The following is a 17,823-nucleotide window of genomic DNA, read 5'->3' as shown; positions in this document are numbered from 1 at the left end:
GTAGGATGATCTTTCAAGTGTCATGGTATCAATTCATGGAGGATAAGGCTATCAATGGCTAGAAGCTACCATGGCTATGTGATGTCCTACCTACCTACACTGTTGGAGGCAGTATGGCTCTGAATACCAATTGCTGGGAAACACAAGTGGGGAGGGCGCTGTTGTGCTCAGGTCCTGCTCACAGCCCTTCCATTAGGGCATCTAGTTGGCCACTGTGAGAAGAGGATGCTGAGCTATCTGAGGCTTTAACCTAACCCAGAAAGGCTCCTGACATTCTCTACCACGTTCCTTTTTAAAATGTCTGGTTCTGAGAAAATTACTCATGTTTAGAGTCCCAATTTATGAATTGCTAATATTTGGCTTTGGGGATCAAATGTTTGGTTAAGGATGCTCCTTGTATAAACGTTGACCAGCCTCCCCACTGAGAGTCCTAAAGGAAGCTCTTTTTCTGCCGCAACCAAGGAAACCTTTGCTGCACAGTCCTCCTTGGTTGCTGTTTAAACTTTGTCTGCTGGATCTTTGCAGGAAACCAGACTGCTAAACACTGCAGCCCTTAGAACACGCATACCCACTCTCAGTGAGGTTCTGCTGGTGCCAGTTTTAAAGTCTGAATCACAGAGTTAAGGGGGAGGAGCAGCCAGCAATTCTACCATAACTGGATGCTACATTCTGAAAATGGACCACACAAAAATCCTTCATTTATTTATTGAAATCACATAATATGTAAAAATGTTGGCAAGCTTGCAGTTTGATAAATATATCTATTGAACTAGAAGGTTTTTAAAAGAGTTTCATGTTAGGAAACTGGAGTTTGGAAATTAAAGCCAGGGCATCCTTTGCCAACCTGGTGCCCTCCAGATGTTTAGGAGTAAAACACCCATCAGGCCCAGCCAGCTGAGCGAATGTGATATAGTCTTACTGGGCTAACTTTGGTTCCTGTTGGATGGACAAGAACATAAACAAGCTCCATGATGAATGTTTGATTTAATTCTCAATGGTTTTATTTCCACAAACGTCACACCCCCAAATAGCAAGAAATTGGATTGTTTCACTGTATAGATACTTTGCTGAGAAAGGAGAATGAATTTCAAACCAGAAACTTGGCCCATCAAAAGATAATGCAAAGCCAAAACATAGTCATTTACAGTAAACATTTTTTTACAGAGGAAATAGTAAAAAATACATCATTTTTCATAGAAAAAAAGCAAATATACAAAAAACCTGCAGGCTGCTTGTGCCTACAGAGAAGATCTATGCAGATCAATATATGTTTCCAAAATAGATAAGTGTTAAACCAGGAGCAGAAAGGCTCTTCTTGGTTCTAGTCGTTCTCTATTTGAATACACCCACTAGCATATTTTTGATGAAATGCCAATGCCCGTGAATTATATTCCCCCTTCCTTTGTTCCTTTCCCACAAACAGTGGGGAAAAATCGAGGAGAGAGATACTCCGATACAAGTGCAGTTGCCACTGAAATCTGCCAAATCTGGAATTACTACAGATTTCGGGAGTCTGCCCTCAAGGATCCATTTCACACTTGTGCCCCAGACAGTCTTGGGTGCACAGTCAGGCTGAGTTAATTGGATTGCCCCGTAGACTGCCTGGGGTACAAGCCTGAAATGATCTCAAGCAATGGCATCATCACCAAGGGCCACTGTTCCTTGCTGTGGCCACTCAGCTGGACTCTCCTTTTCATCCCCCACCTTAAGAAATATGAAATGGGTGGTAGGGAGAGCCCAGCCCCAAGGTATGAAGGCCTCAACAGGGACTCAGTCTTTGAGGCTCAGACACATGGTGATGATGTCATTGCCTCCCACCAGGACTTAACATTTCAAAAGACTTGAGGGGAAATTAAATCAATTTCTTCTGGACAATTCCTGGGGCAGGTTGGGGAGAGGGGGGGGGGCTGCCCATCCCTAATTAGCACCACTTTAGCACCATGGCTGGCAAGCATTCCTTTAACCCCAGGATCTCAAGTGCTACCAAAGCCGTCTGAGGCAACCATTTAACCCTAGGTGCTGCTCTTAAAAAGGAAAAGAAAGAACTATTGCCTACTGTAAAAATGCACTCTAAATAAACAGAAAGTGCATGTGTTCAAACTATAATCTTTGGAAGTTTGTGATATGCGATAGGATGAGGGTCCATTATTCAAAGAAAACAAGACAGGCCTGCAATGAAATGTTGCGGTGTAGAGCACTGTTGCTCAAGAGTTCAGCTGCTCCATTCTATTCCCCCTGAATTTCGGTCGTACCCCTTTTAAGTCAGTCAGCATTCCATGACTACTGAGCTTGCACAGTTCTCACTGCGTCTTTTGGGGTTCAGTCAACTTAGAGTAATTTTTGTTAAAGATAATTTAAATTTATGCAGACTTTGGGGTTCCCTCAAAATCTGATACTTCTCTCTTGTACGTGGGCAGTTCCATTTTTGCTACCTAAGTGGTGACACCAGTTCTTGGAATAAACTAATTCAGAATAGCTAATTCACTGAATTAATTCAAAAATCTCTAAATTACACCTGAAAATAGTTCCTAAAGTTTCCAGTTGAATTTAATGTGAATTAAGTTCATTTTACAGCAGAACTTTGGATAATTTTTAATTCAATTTTAATTTTAATTCCAATATTTTGTATATAGAGAGGTTTCATCGCACTTGTCTTTGATTGTGGCCATTGCATCTACTGGTTTTACCTATCTGAAAAGTGAAGCAGCCTGTTTAAGCTTAAAGATCATAATTGTTGAAGAAAATAAATAAAACAATTGTTCACTTTATACTGTGTGTGTGTTGATGATTTCTTTGTCTTCTTAAATATTTTTTATACATTAGCAGAGCAGACTGTAAAATTCTGAAGGCTGGGGAAAAAATGCCAAAGACCACATCAATTAATTGTGAATTGAACTGTGAATTAAACTGGAACTGAATTAGTTCCGTTTTGGTGTGGGGAAACTTGAACAGGAACTAATCCCTTTTTGTAAGTGAATTTGAACTGGAACTCTTTTGGAAGGTGGTAAACTGGAACTGGAACTAATTCTTTTTTAAAATTAGCTTTCCAAGCACTGAGTGACACTCACAGCTTGGACATTAGCAGAGGGGCTGATATGTCCAGAGATACAAAAAAGCAAGATATTTGGATCCCAGCTACATATTGTTTTAGATTAAAAAGCTTTTAATAGGGGGTGGGGACAGGAATCATATGAATGATGAATAGTTAAAATTTAACCTTTAGAGTGGCTTCGGCCAGATAGGCGACACAAAAATTAAATTTATTATTATTATTAAATTTATTATTATAACTGGATGAATGTTAGGAAACTGTTCATTATGGAGTCAGTTGGGATCTGCATGTGATCTAAATATATACTGAATACAAGAAAACAAATTAGATCTTTTAGTTCTCTAATATATATGTTGCTTTTAACCCCAACATACATAATATATATAATAATAATAATAAAATAAAGCCCTCAATCTGTACAAAAAGAAAAAAGAGGTAAAGGAAACAATATGTATCTAACAAAATAAGGATCAGCTTGTAGAGATCACTGCATAATTAGGATATGACCAGCTCAGCTGAATAAAATAAATTGTGTTTAACTGTAAATAAAAAAAATGCTGTCTAATGTACTCTCAATTGAAATGTGCTTGGACAGGGGTCCTTGTTCCTTGGTTTTTTGTTAACACCCCCATCTTCCTAACTTTCTGCAATTGTTTGGCCAGCAAACCCAGTGATTCTCTTCTGTTTGAGAGAAATCCCCAATTTGCAGAGATGGTGCTCTTTTGAAAGGATGCTTCCTTTCCAATAGCTTGGTATGTCTTTTTCAATATCCACAGAACAGTCTACCACACATTGCTTCAGCGCTGCATTTGATAGACCTAACAACCTGTCATTAAGCCAAGCAAAGCAAAGAATCTGCAGAGCTGCTTTGATTATCTCTCTGTCTTGCACACGCATGCACACATAAGACCGCCATAGTTATTCTACCCAACATTCAACCTTCAGAAACAGTAGATGCATTCCATGAAGTGCAAAGCACTAACGTGAGCAATGTAAGCTGTGCACCAGGGAACAAGGTGTTGAACACTCCTCTCTCCAAATTGGACTCTAAACATTTGAAAGTAAAAATAATTTAAAACAACACTGAGCTGACGCCAATGAGATGTAGATAGTTAAGTCAGAATGCAATTCCTGTAGCCATCTTTGTCTTCCTTGAAAGAGTTTCGACCAAGAGGGCTTCATCGTACTACATGCCAAGACTGACCACCATCATGAGTGAGCTTCCCATCACTTATAGGAATAGCATTGCGTCCTCCTCCCAACAGAAGGGGCTCCTTTTCTCGGAAATTTATTGCTTCACAGCAAAGATTCGGAAGGCTTTTCCTTCTCTCTGGGTCTTTAAGCTGGAAACGAAGAATCAACAATGAGTCAAACGGAAAGCATAGGCAATTTTCCCACTAAGGAAAAAAAGGCAGTCTCTTATTTTGAGTGTTTTTCAATATTTAGAAGTAGGTATGGGACAGAAATTCAATTCGGTTTGCATTTAGAGCCAAATCTATCAAATCCGCACTTTCTGAAACAACATGAGAACCAAAACACAGTTATCCTTTGAAATCTCCATGCATCCAAATTTTGTGATGCAATTCTCCAACCAAACATTTACAAAAATGAGTAAGTTAGGGGGAAAGTGTGTATAAAAATGAATGTATTTGTGGGGAAAAAAAGAAAAAAGCATTATATTTGGATAAATTACTTGCATTCAGCTATGTCCTACTCAGAGTGGACCCACTGAATTTAATGAACCTACATTGCTCATGTCCATTAACTTCAATGGGTCTATTCTGAGCAAAGACTAGCACTGAATTGCACCCAGTGTCTTCCACCTAGATAGGTCCTCATTCAGAGCAGCTTCTAACCAACAAAAACACATCAACAAAATAATAATAATAATAATAACAATAATAATACAAGCAGAAAAAATAGAATCTTCTCCATTAATCAGACTCAGTTTTTCCTCTCTGAATTATCACCATTGTCATACTTATGGCCTAAGTCTTCACAGGGCCCCGAATAAAATTGTAACATATAGAAACATATCAAATGAAAAATGTAAACAGCAATATATTCAGTGAGTTAATTAAATAATAAAGCCAATTTTTTAAAAAAAACTGGTTATGAGCAGCAGCAAAATAAACTACTCTTCTGGACAAAATAAAAAGCCCCCTCTCACTCTTACCCTCCAATCAGCCCCTGGTTAGCATATGATGCTATATCAAATTTCATCTTTGGGAAAGCATTTACTTTCCATCCAGCCACCATTTCTGAACTGGCCAACAAAGCAGATGTAATTAGCAGCAAAAGTTAATGATGGAAGATTCACTGAAAAACCAAATGGGTTGTATCCAAGTGTGTGCAGGAGGCTGTTTCATTCAGCGAAGGCCTCCATAAATGGAGGGAGGAGATATTTTTCTGATTTCCCTTCCGTCTACATCCCCCTGAATTCCCCCCCCAAAATCTGTTCCAGAAGATTGGGGGACCCACTGGAACAGCATGGTAGGCTGCAGGACAAAAGGAGAGATCTGCAAAAATTGGCTTCCTTTTCCATTCAGAGAAGCCAAAGAGACTTCCATTATGGGGGGGACGCAATTGGATGCAACCTTTTTGCATGGATATCAGCAAAATCCATGCAAATGCATTGGGGAAGGACCATAGCTCAGTGGCAGAGCATCTGCTTTGCATGCAGAAGGTTCCAAGTTCAATCCCCATCATCCCCAGATAGAACTGGGAGAGAACCCTGCCTGAAACCGTGGACAGCCAATCCTTGGTTGATGGCAGCAATAGGCTTCAGCCCCTTAGGGAAACCTTGGCCGCCAACTTGATTGAGGGCAACCCTGCGTGCGCAGTGCGCACAGCCACAAAAAACAGCAGAGAGAAAGGTAGGTGAAGCGGGGGGATGGCGGGAGGCTCGGAAGCTCCTGTCCTGCGGAAGGGGAGAGGAGGGGCCCCGGCATGCCTGGAGCCAGCCCTGATTCTGCATATGGCTCTGTAAATCCACACACACACACATAAAAATAGTAGGGGGAATTCATGGATGAAACGTCCCAGGAGATTTTCCATTTGCTGCAAGAGAGGTGATAAGATTCAAAAGCTCTATTTTATAACTTATATTCTCTTACCTGCTGTTAAATCAATTGTATATTGGGTCTGTGACCGCATAATAAAAATTGATTTGATTTGATTCAAAAGACAGCAAAGAGACTCAGGAGATGCAATTTGGAAAATGTGGCCCAGAGAGAAAAGCATGACTCTTGGGTAGACTAATAATTAAGAACAGCAGCCAATGTTGCTTTGATCTATTCATTTTCCAGGACAGTCTCATTCAAAGGTCATGGGAGCTTTCTTCTACGTTTGAAGCCACATGACTAATTTCAAAATGCGGTGGTGGCTGGCCAATGCAGATGAGCTTGCTTATAGGGTTACTTGCTTTATACACGGGCTACTTTTTTTCACCCAAAACAATGTCAATTGTGGAGGGGATTTTTTAAAAATCTAAATGATCAAAACAATTAAGTTTTGATCATTTGCAGCTCTGAAAATATATGCATGCTGTTAACTCTTGGATTTTCTTGTTTGTTGTTAACCATTTTCCTAATTGTTGTGATTTATATTGTAATGGCCCTTTGATCCAAACAATAAAAATCTGAGTGACAAACTGAGGTCACATCCACACCATGCATCAAAAGCTCACTCATACCACTTTAACGGTCATGGCTTTCCCCCACCTCCAAAGAATCCTGGGAGCTGTAGTTTGTTAAAAAAAAGTGCTGAGAGTTGTTAGGACACCCTTCACAGAACTACAGTTCCCTTCCCCCCACCCCACCCCCGCTCAGAGCTTTCAAAAGTGGCCTTGCTGGCTCTCTCTCCCTTTGGCATTTCCAGAAAAGTGTGTGTGGGGGGTGGGGGGGAACAATCTTGGAACCAATCAGAATCCTGAGAGTTTCAGTTTTAACTGAATGTGAGCTATCTTCAGATATTCCCAAAAGCCTCCCCCACCCCAAGGGAGCACAGCAAAGTCTTACGTAGGACTGAGAAGAACAGGGAAGGAGTTATCCAAAGTGTACTTTCCCAGACGCTCCCATGGGGCCAAAGACAGGAATGATGAGGGCATTGCGCCTGGCTGCTTGACCTCAGTTGAGTTCCAGGGACCTCTTCATGGACTAACTCATCCTAGAGCGGCAGTGCAAAACAAATCTGCCAAGTGGAAGAGCCAGTCAATGCGCTGCTACCTTGTTATGTGCTTCCCAGGAGTGAGATTCTATTAATGGGAGGGGGGCATCAAACAAGGATGGGGACCTTGTGGAGGCTGGACCATCAAGGTGACCGAGGCACTGCCCCACTAACCTCAGCCTGCTCTCAGCCGGCCTCCAACCACCTGCCATCTTACTTAACAACCAGTCCAAACGATGAACTTCCTGGCCAGCTTCCTTCTCCTCAATCCCAGTGTTCCCATTGTAGAACTCAGCAGGAGGGAGGTTGTGGACAAAGTGAGAGTTAGCTGGATGCACCTCTCATTGGCCCTGCCTAACTGTGGGTCTCCCTACCTTCTGCCCGGCCAGTCCCAATGGAACCGCCACTGCCTCCAGATATCGATAGAATGCAACTCCCATCCTCCCCGACCGTTGGCCGCACTGGCCACGTTGATGGGAGTTGGAGCTCAGCAGCTGAAGAACCCAGGAAGCTGCCTTGCACTGACCATTGGCCCACTGAGCTCAGCACTGTCCAGATCAATCGGCGGCGGCTCTCCAGGATTTCAGACAGGGGTGTCTCTCTGCCCTGCCTGGAGATGCCAGGGATTGAACTGGGGCCCTTCTGTTTGCAAAGCAGAAGCTCAGCCACTGAGTGACACACCTCCTCAAACATCTGAGGGCCACCAGGGTAAGGTTGTAGGTCAGTGGGAGAGATGCTGTCAGTCAGTGTAGACAATACTGAGCTAGATGGACCAATGGTCCAACTCAGCATGAGGCAGCTGCTTATGTTTCCTACCTCTGCCTTAGGATGACCCCCTCCCTTGTAGAAGGACATAGCAGAACAAGAGTTACTTACTAAGGCCATGTTCACACCATATCTTTATTCCACTATTATTCCACTGTAAACAGTCATGGTTTCCTCAAAAGAATCCTGGGAAGTATAGTTAGTGAAGGATGCTGAGAGGAGTTAGGAGAGTCCTATGCCCTTCAGAGATGTACAGTTGTCAGAATGGTTTAACAGCCAGTCCCTCTTCTGGGAATTGTAGTTCTGTGGAGGAAATAGGGGTTCCCTAACAATTCTTGAACAGCTGGTATAGCACAGTGGGGAGGACAGCCTGGCTGGGAGTCCAGAGCCTGTGAGTTCAAATCTCTGCTCGTGTCTCCTGGGTGTCAAGGGCCAATTTTCACCCCCACAGTGAATGGCTCAGGGGTTACGTGCCCTGCCACCTGTGCAGCCATGGGCAAGATGCATAGTCCCAAGGAGCCCAGTTGCCCCCCAGCTGGCAGTTGCAGACAAGGAGGGGGCTGGCTTGTGCAGCTCTGGCAAGCTGAGCAGGCCCTAGCCAGCTGGGGAGGACTAGCCTCAGAGGGAGGCAATGGAAAACCCCCTCTGAATACCGCTTACCAAGAAATCCCTATTCATAGGGTAGCCATAAGTCGGGATTGACTTGAAGGCAGGCCATTTCCATTTTTCAACAATTCTTGACACCCTTCACAAACTGCACTTCCCAGGATTCTTTGGGGGAAGCCATGACTGCTTAAAGTGGAACAATAGTGGAATAAATGTATGGTGTGAATGTGGCCTATTTCTCTTCTCAGACAGAGCAGACACATGGAACATGCCCCAATAACACCTCTCTCTGTACCCCTTGATTAGTCCCCAGAACAATACTGTGAATGAATTCCTTGGAGAATACTTCGTCATGCTAGCCAATAATTAATTTATGGATTTTGGTGTCACAAGAAGGCAGTAATTTAGATTAAGGAATAGGCAAATCACAGATGAAAAATCCATCATAACTACTTGGTCATGAGGACTGTCCATGTTCAGATGCCGTTATCTCAGAGTATTTATTTGTTTTATTTATTTATTGCATTTATAGCTCACCTTTTCTCCAACGAGCTCATGGTGGTGTACATGGTTTCCCTCCCCCCTCATTTAATCCCCACAACAACCCAGTAAAGTAGTTTAGGCTGAGTGACTGGCCCAAGGTCACCCAGTGAACAGCCCCTAGGTCCTAGTTCAACACTCTAACCACTAGGGATGGGTGAGAATTTCGATCCCATTCGCATTTCAAGCAGAATTTATCAAATTCACTCTTTCCAAAACAACATGAGAACCGAAACACAGCCATCCTTCGAAATTCGCATTGATTAGAATTTGGGATGCAGTTCGCCAACTAAACAATATTTACAAAAATGCATATATTAGGGGAAAGTGTACATAAAAATGAATATATGAGTGAAAACATGCAAAAAGGCATGATGTGATGAGAAACGGCTTGCAAAAATGTGTACCTTTGTCAAAACTACCTACAAAAATGTGTTTATTTGGATAAATTTGCACTAATATGGTGGAGAATTTTCATGAGGATTTTTTTAAAAAAGAAAACCACAGATTGCTGCAGAAATGTGGAGAACTGAATTGACCATTAGAAAAGTGAGAAACTGAGAGAACTGAAACTGACAGATCTTTCCATCCCTACTAACCACTACACCGCAGCAGTAATTGTAGAGAACGAAAATGAGAATTGCTTTCATGCCCTGCTTGGGAACACCCTGTAGGCATCTGGTTGGCCACTGTGGGAACCAGAATGCTGGATTAGATGAACCTTGGGTCTGATGCAATGGGGGTTCCTCCTTTGTCTTTATGCCACAGAACACAAAAAACAATTCTCAAGAGCAATCTTTCCGCAGCCCTATAAGGAAAGGGGCGGCTGCCTTACCTTTCAGATCGGATCCCGTTCTTCAAAGAGCCACTGTAATACTTCTTCTTGTCCGCAGGCATCACGTCCACATAGCCCCCTGCATTATCCCCAATGACTCCTGCATGCACTGCAGCTTTGCAAATACTGGAACTCTGAAAGATCATATAGCACAATCATGGTTACAAAGGGATCCCAGAGCTCACAGGCACAGCCCTTAATTAGACCCACTTTTCATGCTAGCTTGACTACATGTTCCAGGTTATCATTCTGATATTGCTCCGCATGTCCCAGGGCTGAGGCCTGGCATTCAAAACCTGTACCAGGCTCAGCCCTATGTTTAATCCTTAATTTTGTGTTCATCAGCACTGAGAGCCAGCTTTTGGTGATGTCAGCCCCACAGCATTTCTAAAAGCATTGTGGATAACAATTCATCATCATTAAAATAGAAAATAAAAATACAGGCTCCTAATTTCTTTATGCCCAGTTTAATCGGAACCACATTAAAAAGTTTACTGAAATGTCAAGCCTGACTTTAAAGGACCGCAACAACGACTGACCGATGACTATATCTTGAAAACTACTTGGGGAAACAGAGAAATATCATGGAATCCCAAAGCTGCAGGGAAAACCAGTTTTTGGATTCTAGAGGATTTATGGTACTGATGAACGAAGAACAACAACAACAACAAAATGCACATTCACTCCAGTGCAGCATCTTGGAAGGGTGGGGCCAGGTGGGAACACCAACATTTATCTTTCCCAGTCTGTGGAACTACAACTGCAGTCGGATTACCGGTACCAGAAGGAATGTATGCTGCTAGCATATAATATATGTACATATTATACACACACACTCAAGAAAGCATGTTCTCTCTCTCTCCCCCCCCCTCCAAGCCATAAAAGGCAGACTCTCTTTGGTTCCCTTTTGCATTTATCACTGGCTCTGTGCTGGCAACATCGACCATTTGAAATGGTTTGATTTTTTGGGTCTCTGTATATGGTCAAGGAGAGTGGAGGACCACAGCTTAAGCAGATATGCTTTGAATTTGCCCAAGGATACGGTTGCAGGGCACCTAAAACACCCTGTCCTCAAGGAAATCAAACGGGCTGTTCTGTAGCTGTTCACTAGGAAGCCTTCCTTTTCAATAGCTCTTGCCAAAGCATTAATTTCTGGGCGGCAGTGCCTGCTGAAATTTGCCTCTCGTGTGGCCAACACACCCCTTCCACCACCACCTCGCTGCATTCTTGACCTCTCGCTTGCTCCCAGCAGAAGTCTCTTATCTTCAGCCGCTATTTGCAAAACTGTTTGAAGAGGATAATCCCTGGAAGAGCACAGGGAGAAATTTCCTCCCCTCATTAAAAAAACAGCAATTATACGGAAGGAGTGCCAAGCACCAGATGTTCTTCACAATCAGGCTCACTTCGCTTTCTCCATGCCAAGCCTGGAGAACACCCACACCATCCATGCAAAGCACATTTAAAGCAAATGGCTTTCCCAAGGGAAACCTGGGTACTGTGGTTTTCCCCCTCACAGATCTACAATTCCCAGTGCCCTTAACAAACTACAGCTCCTGGGATTCTTTGGGGGGCAGCCATGCACTTTAAATGTTCTTTAAATAGATGGTGCAGATGTGGCCCAAATCTTGGAGCCCATATAAGCACCGCCTTTGAGTGGTATGGTGAACCAGGAAGTTCCTATTTCAAATCTCATCTTGGTCACAAATTCACATGACCTGTGGGTGAAGACTGTATCTGGCCAGTGGGTCAGATCCTTATCTCTCCCCACTTCTCATGGGCCAAGTCTGACAGGTGGACAGAGACATCTACCTGTCTGTGACCTGATTCCACAATGATATCAGGTAACCTTTTATTTTATTTTATTTTATTTTATTTTATTTTATTTTATTTTATTGGCCCTGACAGACAATCTGCAGACTGCCAGCACTTGCAAAGTGCTGAGAATTTCACCAACAAACGTCCCTCCCCTTTCATCATTTTCAAATGCAATGTCTTTGTCCATTAGTTGATGGAGAATGTTTTTTTTTAAAAAAAACAACAACACAGAGGAGAAAATTTTTGGTACAGCCCCAGTGGATACACTGGCGGAGGAGTGGTGACTCAGTGCACACCTTTTCCCAAAGAGAGAGGCCAGGTGAACAAGAGGTGACTACGGAGAAAGCAGTAGCAGAAGCATCGCTGAGTTCTGGTTGGCAAAAGGGTTCCTACTGGAATGTAGGACTCTGACAAATCTTTTTGCCATGAATCTCCCAGATATAAACATTTCACCCTGAGGCATGGCCTCCTGGTTTCCACTGGCAACTCTGTAAAATCAGCCTCATTATGAAAGCTTCTGTCTGCAGGAAATCTCAGCTTCAGCTAATTACCTCACAAGTGAAAACTAGGAGAGAAAGAAAAAGATGGTGGGGGGAGAAACTCCCTAACACCTCATTAGCATTCCAAACTGTAGAATGAGCGACTGACAGCCCACCCAACCTACAAAGCAAGTAGGTGACTCCCTGCAATCTATTGATGCCCCTCAAAATGCTCTGATGCCCCAGAGAACATTACAGGGCCATGGCATGGCTCTGACATCCATCTGTCAGGCATGCTGTATTTGCAGCCTTCGTTGTACATCTTTGCACTGAGTAAAAGGACTAGCTGACCTCCCAAGGTCCTTTTCAACTCCATGATTCCATTCCATGATTCTGTCAAAGAAAAACAGCACACTCAAGCATCAGTGGTTGAGTGCAGGCATCATACAACTCAACCATTCTGAAATTTCTGGGCTCGTACTGGGAGGAAGGGTGGGATATAAATCAAATAATAAATAAATAAAATTTTGCTTCATAGGAACGAACATAGGAAGCTGCTTTATATCGAGTTAGACCTCTGAGTCCATCCAGTTAGGTGTTCTTCAACTTTGGGTCCCCAGATGGTGTTGGACTATACCTCCCATGGTCCCTTGACCAGTGCCTAAGCTGTGTCCCAAGAACAACTGGGGATCCAAGGTTGAAGAACAATGGCCTAGCTCAATGGCTAGCAGTGGCTCCCCAGGATTTCTGGCACATTCCCAGCCCTTCCTGAAGATGGCAAGGATTGAGCCAGGGACCTTCTGCATGCAGAGCAGATGCTCTACCACTAGGCTATGGCCCTTCTCAACTTCCACCAAGAAGAGAAGAGGTTCTGTCTTCAGCAAGCCTTTGGCCTGACCAATGGCCATTTTTTATCATGCCTTGCTCTCTCCTCTGTGATTTCTTTTAACTGCTCTTCTTATCTGTACCTTAGGTGGCCTACAAGGGTTGGGAGTTTTAAAAGCAGACCATGGCATGGCCTCAGGTTAGCCTGGCCATGATTTTACATTTGGAAGCCAAACTAACATGGGGTGGTATTCAGTGCTAAGCCTACTCAGGGTAGACCCACTGAAGGCAACAACTGCGCTATACCACAGTGTCCAGAGTTCCCTGGGAAGAGGGGTTGATTGTTAAACCACTCTGGCTATTGTAGATCTGTCAAGGGAACAGGTGTCTCCTAACAACTCTAAGCAACCTTAACAAATTACAGTTCCCAGGATTCTTTGGGGGAAAACAATGATAGCTTAAAGTGGTATGATACTGCTTCAAAATGGATAGTTGCAAGACAGGGCCTAAGTTTGCATCTATACCAGAGCTTGGAAAAGTTACTTTTTTAAAACTACTACTCCCATCAGCCCCAGCCAGAATGGCCACTGGATTGGGCTGATGGGAGTTGTAGTTCAAAAAAGTAGCTTTTCCAAGCTCTGATCTATACATATAAATTTTCATATGCAAATCTTAGGCAAATATCCATCCTCTTTTGCCGTTGTGTTTGGCAGTGTGTTTCCTCTATCTCTCTTTTTTTTTTTTGGCTAAGTGCTCTTTGTGGTGTTATATTTTATTATTACTGGAACTCACAGTAACCTTTATGAGAAAAAGTATATAAAATCTACTCCTGGTTCCCCCTTAAATTTCCTTAGTTTCAGCAGCTTATTTTGTGTGTGTATTTGTTTTAGGGAGGCAGGGAGCCTTTATATTGTTGCTACTGTCAAACAATTAAGAATCAAACTCCTTGCTGATCTACTGCAAACTGCCCAGAGATCCTCCAGCAGATCCTCAGCTGCATTCTGCCCACCCATGGAGAAGATAGGCCATCCTGAGTTGGTATTTTAATATGGTTTTCTTTGCTTCTTTTCCTCCCCCTTCATCGGTTTTGGAAACAGCTGCCTGCCATGCCTTGCTCCCTGCAGCCTTGCGGAATGACATTTTGACTTTGGAAACGACTTTTTTTTCTTTCTCTAGAGTTACAATGGGCCATCTGGCTTTGATGATAAGGTCTTGCTACTTTCAACTGTTCGCTTCCTTGGTTTACTCAGTACTTTCTAAAGGCTTGGAGTGCACCTCCGGCACATTTGTGGTCTCATTATTTTGCCATTGATCATAAGCGCTTTGGCTCCTTGAGCTCTCAAGAGCATTTCCAAAACTACTGTGACCTCTTTCTTTGCAAACATACCTTTCCCAAGGCCTCAGCCCTGAGCCAGCTAAAATAGCATGCTGATTTCTATGGGAAAAAAGCAAGATAATTTTTCATATAAGTTGCACAGGCCAGAATTAACTGTTCTTGATCCCCATGGAGGAAAGCACACCAAACTGGGCTCAGAAAAAAAGAGGGGGGGAGCTCCACTGTTTATAGGTCTGCAGAGATGAAAGATGCTGCAGGAATATTTTCCCCTGCAAAGTTTGGTCTTTACTTCCTAAAGGCCTGTGCCGTGATCAGAGCTCATTTTAGGCATACATGAATGCAGTGTAGACATGTGGTCAAGGAAATGAGCCAAACAACATGCAAATGCAATATTTCCCTTGGTCAAATTGACTAGGGGGTAGGGCGGTGGGAAATTAGTTGAATTCCAGATATGGGAATTTGCTTGGACCCAACCTTGCAAACTCCACCTGCTATATCAGCCTTTCCCAACCAATGTGCCTCCAGATGTTGTTGGACCACAACTCCCATCTTCCTGACCATTGGCAATGCTAGCTGAGGCTGATGAGAGTTGTGGTCCAACAACATCTGGAGGCACACTGGTTGGGAAAGGCTGTGCTATATGAACAACAGGGGCCAGTTCATGAATGCATATATTGGTATGCTCTCTGCACTTGATCACTGCATATTTCTTAGGGTAGAGAGACACTTACTGTTGTCCCAGTCCCAGGGCATCTCCACATTTGTTTTCTGAAAATGGGGAGCACATGATGCTAGTCAAACTCCATCCCTTTTTATTCTAAAACCTGGTCAGATCAGCTCGAGTGCTTTTATAAAAAAAAAATCAGCTTCAGACAGATTTCACAACCGATTGGCAGATCAACCCATTGCCTCCTCAGGTGTGGCCAATGGAAAGCTTTGCTGCAGACTCGGGCAGAGACAGCGATTGGCCCAACACTTTGCTGTGGGCGGTCCTGAAAGATCTGAAGTCAGCAGTGGAGAGGCGAGGTGTGTCCAGCCAAGGGCAGAGTCATTTCAGAAGGCAGCCAGAAAAACCATTATTGCTGCTTTTGAAGTGACTAGCATGCCCACAGCCCACTGTAGAAGTTAGAAGTAGTAGCAGTAGTAGGACAGGGGTAGCCAATGTCCACCAGATGTTGCTGCACTACAACTCCCATCATCTTTAACCACTGGCCATGCTGGCTGGGGATGATGGGAGTTGGAGTCCAGCAACAGCTGGAGGGCACCACATTGTATTTGTATTGTACTGTACTGACTATATTTATTATTGTATTTTATCGTGTTTTATTGTTCGCCGCCTAGAGTGGCCATCGGCCAGATAGGCGGCTTATAAATTAAAGTTTATTATTATTATTATTATTGACTACTCATGTAGTAGTGTCAATAGTAGTGGTAGCATCAATAATAATAGGAGGGTTTTGTCCATGGAGATGTGAATAGTCTCCCCTCCGAGATACACCCGGCCTCAGTTGTGATGAGTTTCTGCTCATTATTGAAAACATGTTTACTTGCCCAGGCATTCCTTGGCCCTTGATACTCATTTTAACAGTCCCTGTGTCTGTATCTCTCGATTGAATTGTCTTATCTATTTGTTGTAAAATGCTTGGTATTATTACTTTTTAATGAAAGACAGAATAAAAATAATTTCATTAATTAATTGATTATCAAGAACTATTACCATGTTATCAATATATATGGCACTTACGTGCACTCTGTAGAGTTACACAGACAAGGTATGGGCATATTTCAGGATCAGTTTTGATTTTCAGCTTGCACTAGGTACTAAAGGGTGACTCAGAGGAGTGGATCCAGTTTCCTACTGTATACACTGGGATAACCTACATATCATATGTATACTAATAATAATTCAGTACTCTGAATGCCAGTCCTTATGTATTTGAGGTGAAGGGGGGGGTGAAATGGAAATCCTGGGGCCGGCCCTGCCATTCAACAGAATGAGGCTGTAGCCCTATTGCACATGCAATCATCAGTTCATGAAGCAGTCATCAAGCGATAAATATGCACGCCAGCACAAATTTCTTTAGCGCAAACCTTCCTGGGCCAACTTCCACCCTGTCTTTTCCTTTGAATCCAGTTAAGTACACCTCTCATAACCTTCAACACCAAGAGAAAGTTCAGCAATCACATTTGGGTGAGAAGCCATGCTTTCATTCAACCCATTGGTGAAGGTCTGCCAGAATATGCTAACTTAGGATCTAAAGGGGTGTGAAAAAGAAATCCCACAGCTGGCTCACATGAAGAAATGGATCTGTGCTAAGGCCACAGTGTCCAAAATGAGCTGAAACCCATCATACAAATTAGCTAACGGGTATGAGGTTAAAGCTTTATTCTTTTCAGAGAAACAAGCACAATTTTCCCCTTTTTTACACAATTCAAGAAGCTCTGTAGTAGGAAGAGAATCATCTAATAATTGGGACCATTCTAACAGTGCAGTAGTAACTTTACTGCCAACCCACATGTTGATTAAACACTGTTAGGCTCTGCTGCCAGCCAACAATTTTGGAGAGCAAAGATTTGGTCTCCAAACAGGATGGATGTTGTTCTTGAAACACATCCCTAATTCAACAGGGAATAAATGTTTTTTACTCCTTTTGCTTAGCCCTAAGCAATCCTGATCCATTTGGCTCCATACTGTAGACATTAAAAATGTTAATGTACTGCCTTCAGGTCGATTCCGATTTATGGCGACCCTATGAATGGGGTTTTCATGAGGATGAGAGGCAGCGACTGGCCCAAGGTCACCCAGTGAGCTTCATAGCTATGTGGGGATTCTGATATTGACTGTATCACAGTTCTGCCTCCTCAAGGAATCTCGGGAATTATAGGCTGATCTGTAATGTCCCTCTGCCAACCTTTATCGGCCTGGGGCACTCCAGATGATTTGGACTACAGGTCCCATGGCCATACTGGCTGGGACCGATGGGAGCTGTAGTCCACAATACGTGGAGGGCACCAGGCTGGCAAAGGCTGCTCAATGCTGTTGGCTTACAGAGGATGCCGCCCTTCCAATATTGGCCTTGTCATGCATTTACCTACTTACTCAAAGAATCTTAGAGACTGTTGGTTTCCAAAAGTGAAGTGAACCACACTGAACTACAAAATCGCCTAGTATAAAGGTACAAGCCTACCTACACGTCACATTTATGACATGAAAAGCACATTGGTGTTAATCCAGACCCCCCTAGGCCTGCATAGGGCAGTTATGGTAAGTGAAATGACACAGACATGTTATCCATCTTGTTCCCCCATGGCTGCTCTACTCTGTGTATTCACTTACCCAGTGGCGGCTGGTAGCTCCATGTCAGTGGGGCAGTGGAATCCACTCCGGGGTTTAGTCTGAACT

At 43.2% G+C, this 17,823-nt stretch overlaps 1 protein-coding gene across 1 annotated transcript in view; it reads right to left on the bottom strand.

Moving 5' to 3' along the window:
* Window positions 1-750: 750 nt before the first annotated feature.
* Window positions 751-17,823, bottom strand: part of CRISPLD2 (cysteine rich secretory protein LCCL domain containing 2) — a 58,919-nt gene continuing 41,846 nt past the window's right edge. The window contains exons 14-15 of the mRNA XM_061594219.1: window positions 9,966-10,099; window positions 751-4,395 (exon numbers count right to left, since the gene is read on the bottom strand). Coding sequence (XP_061450203.1) covers window positions 4,341-4,395; window positions 9,966-10,099 — 189 coding nt within the window. The 3' untranslated portion in view covers window positions 751-4,340. The remainder of the gene's footprint in view (window positions 4,396-9,965; window positions 10,100-17,823) is intronic.

Source organism: Rhineura floridana, chromosome 13 (genome assembly GCF_030035675.1).
Source record: "Rhineura floridana isolate rRhiFlo1 chromosome 13, rRhiFlo1.hap2, whole genome shotgun sequence".
Lineage (NCBI taxonomy): Eukaryota > Metazoa > Chordata > Lepidosauria > Squamata > Rhineuridae > Rhineura > Rhineura floridana.
This window is presented reverse-complemented; position numbering and strand designations above follow the sequence as displayed.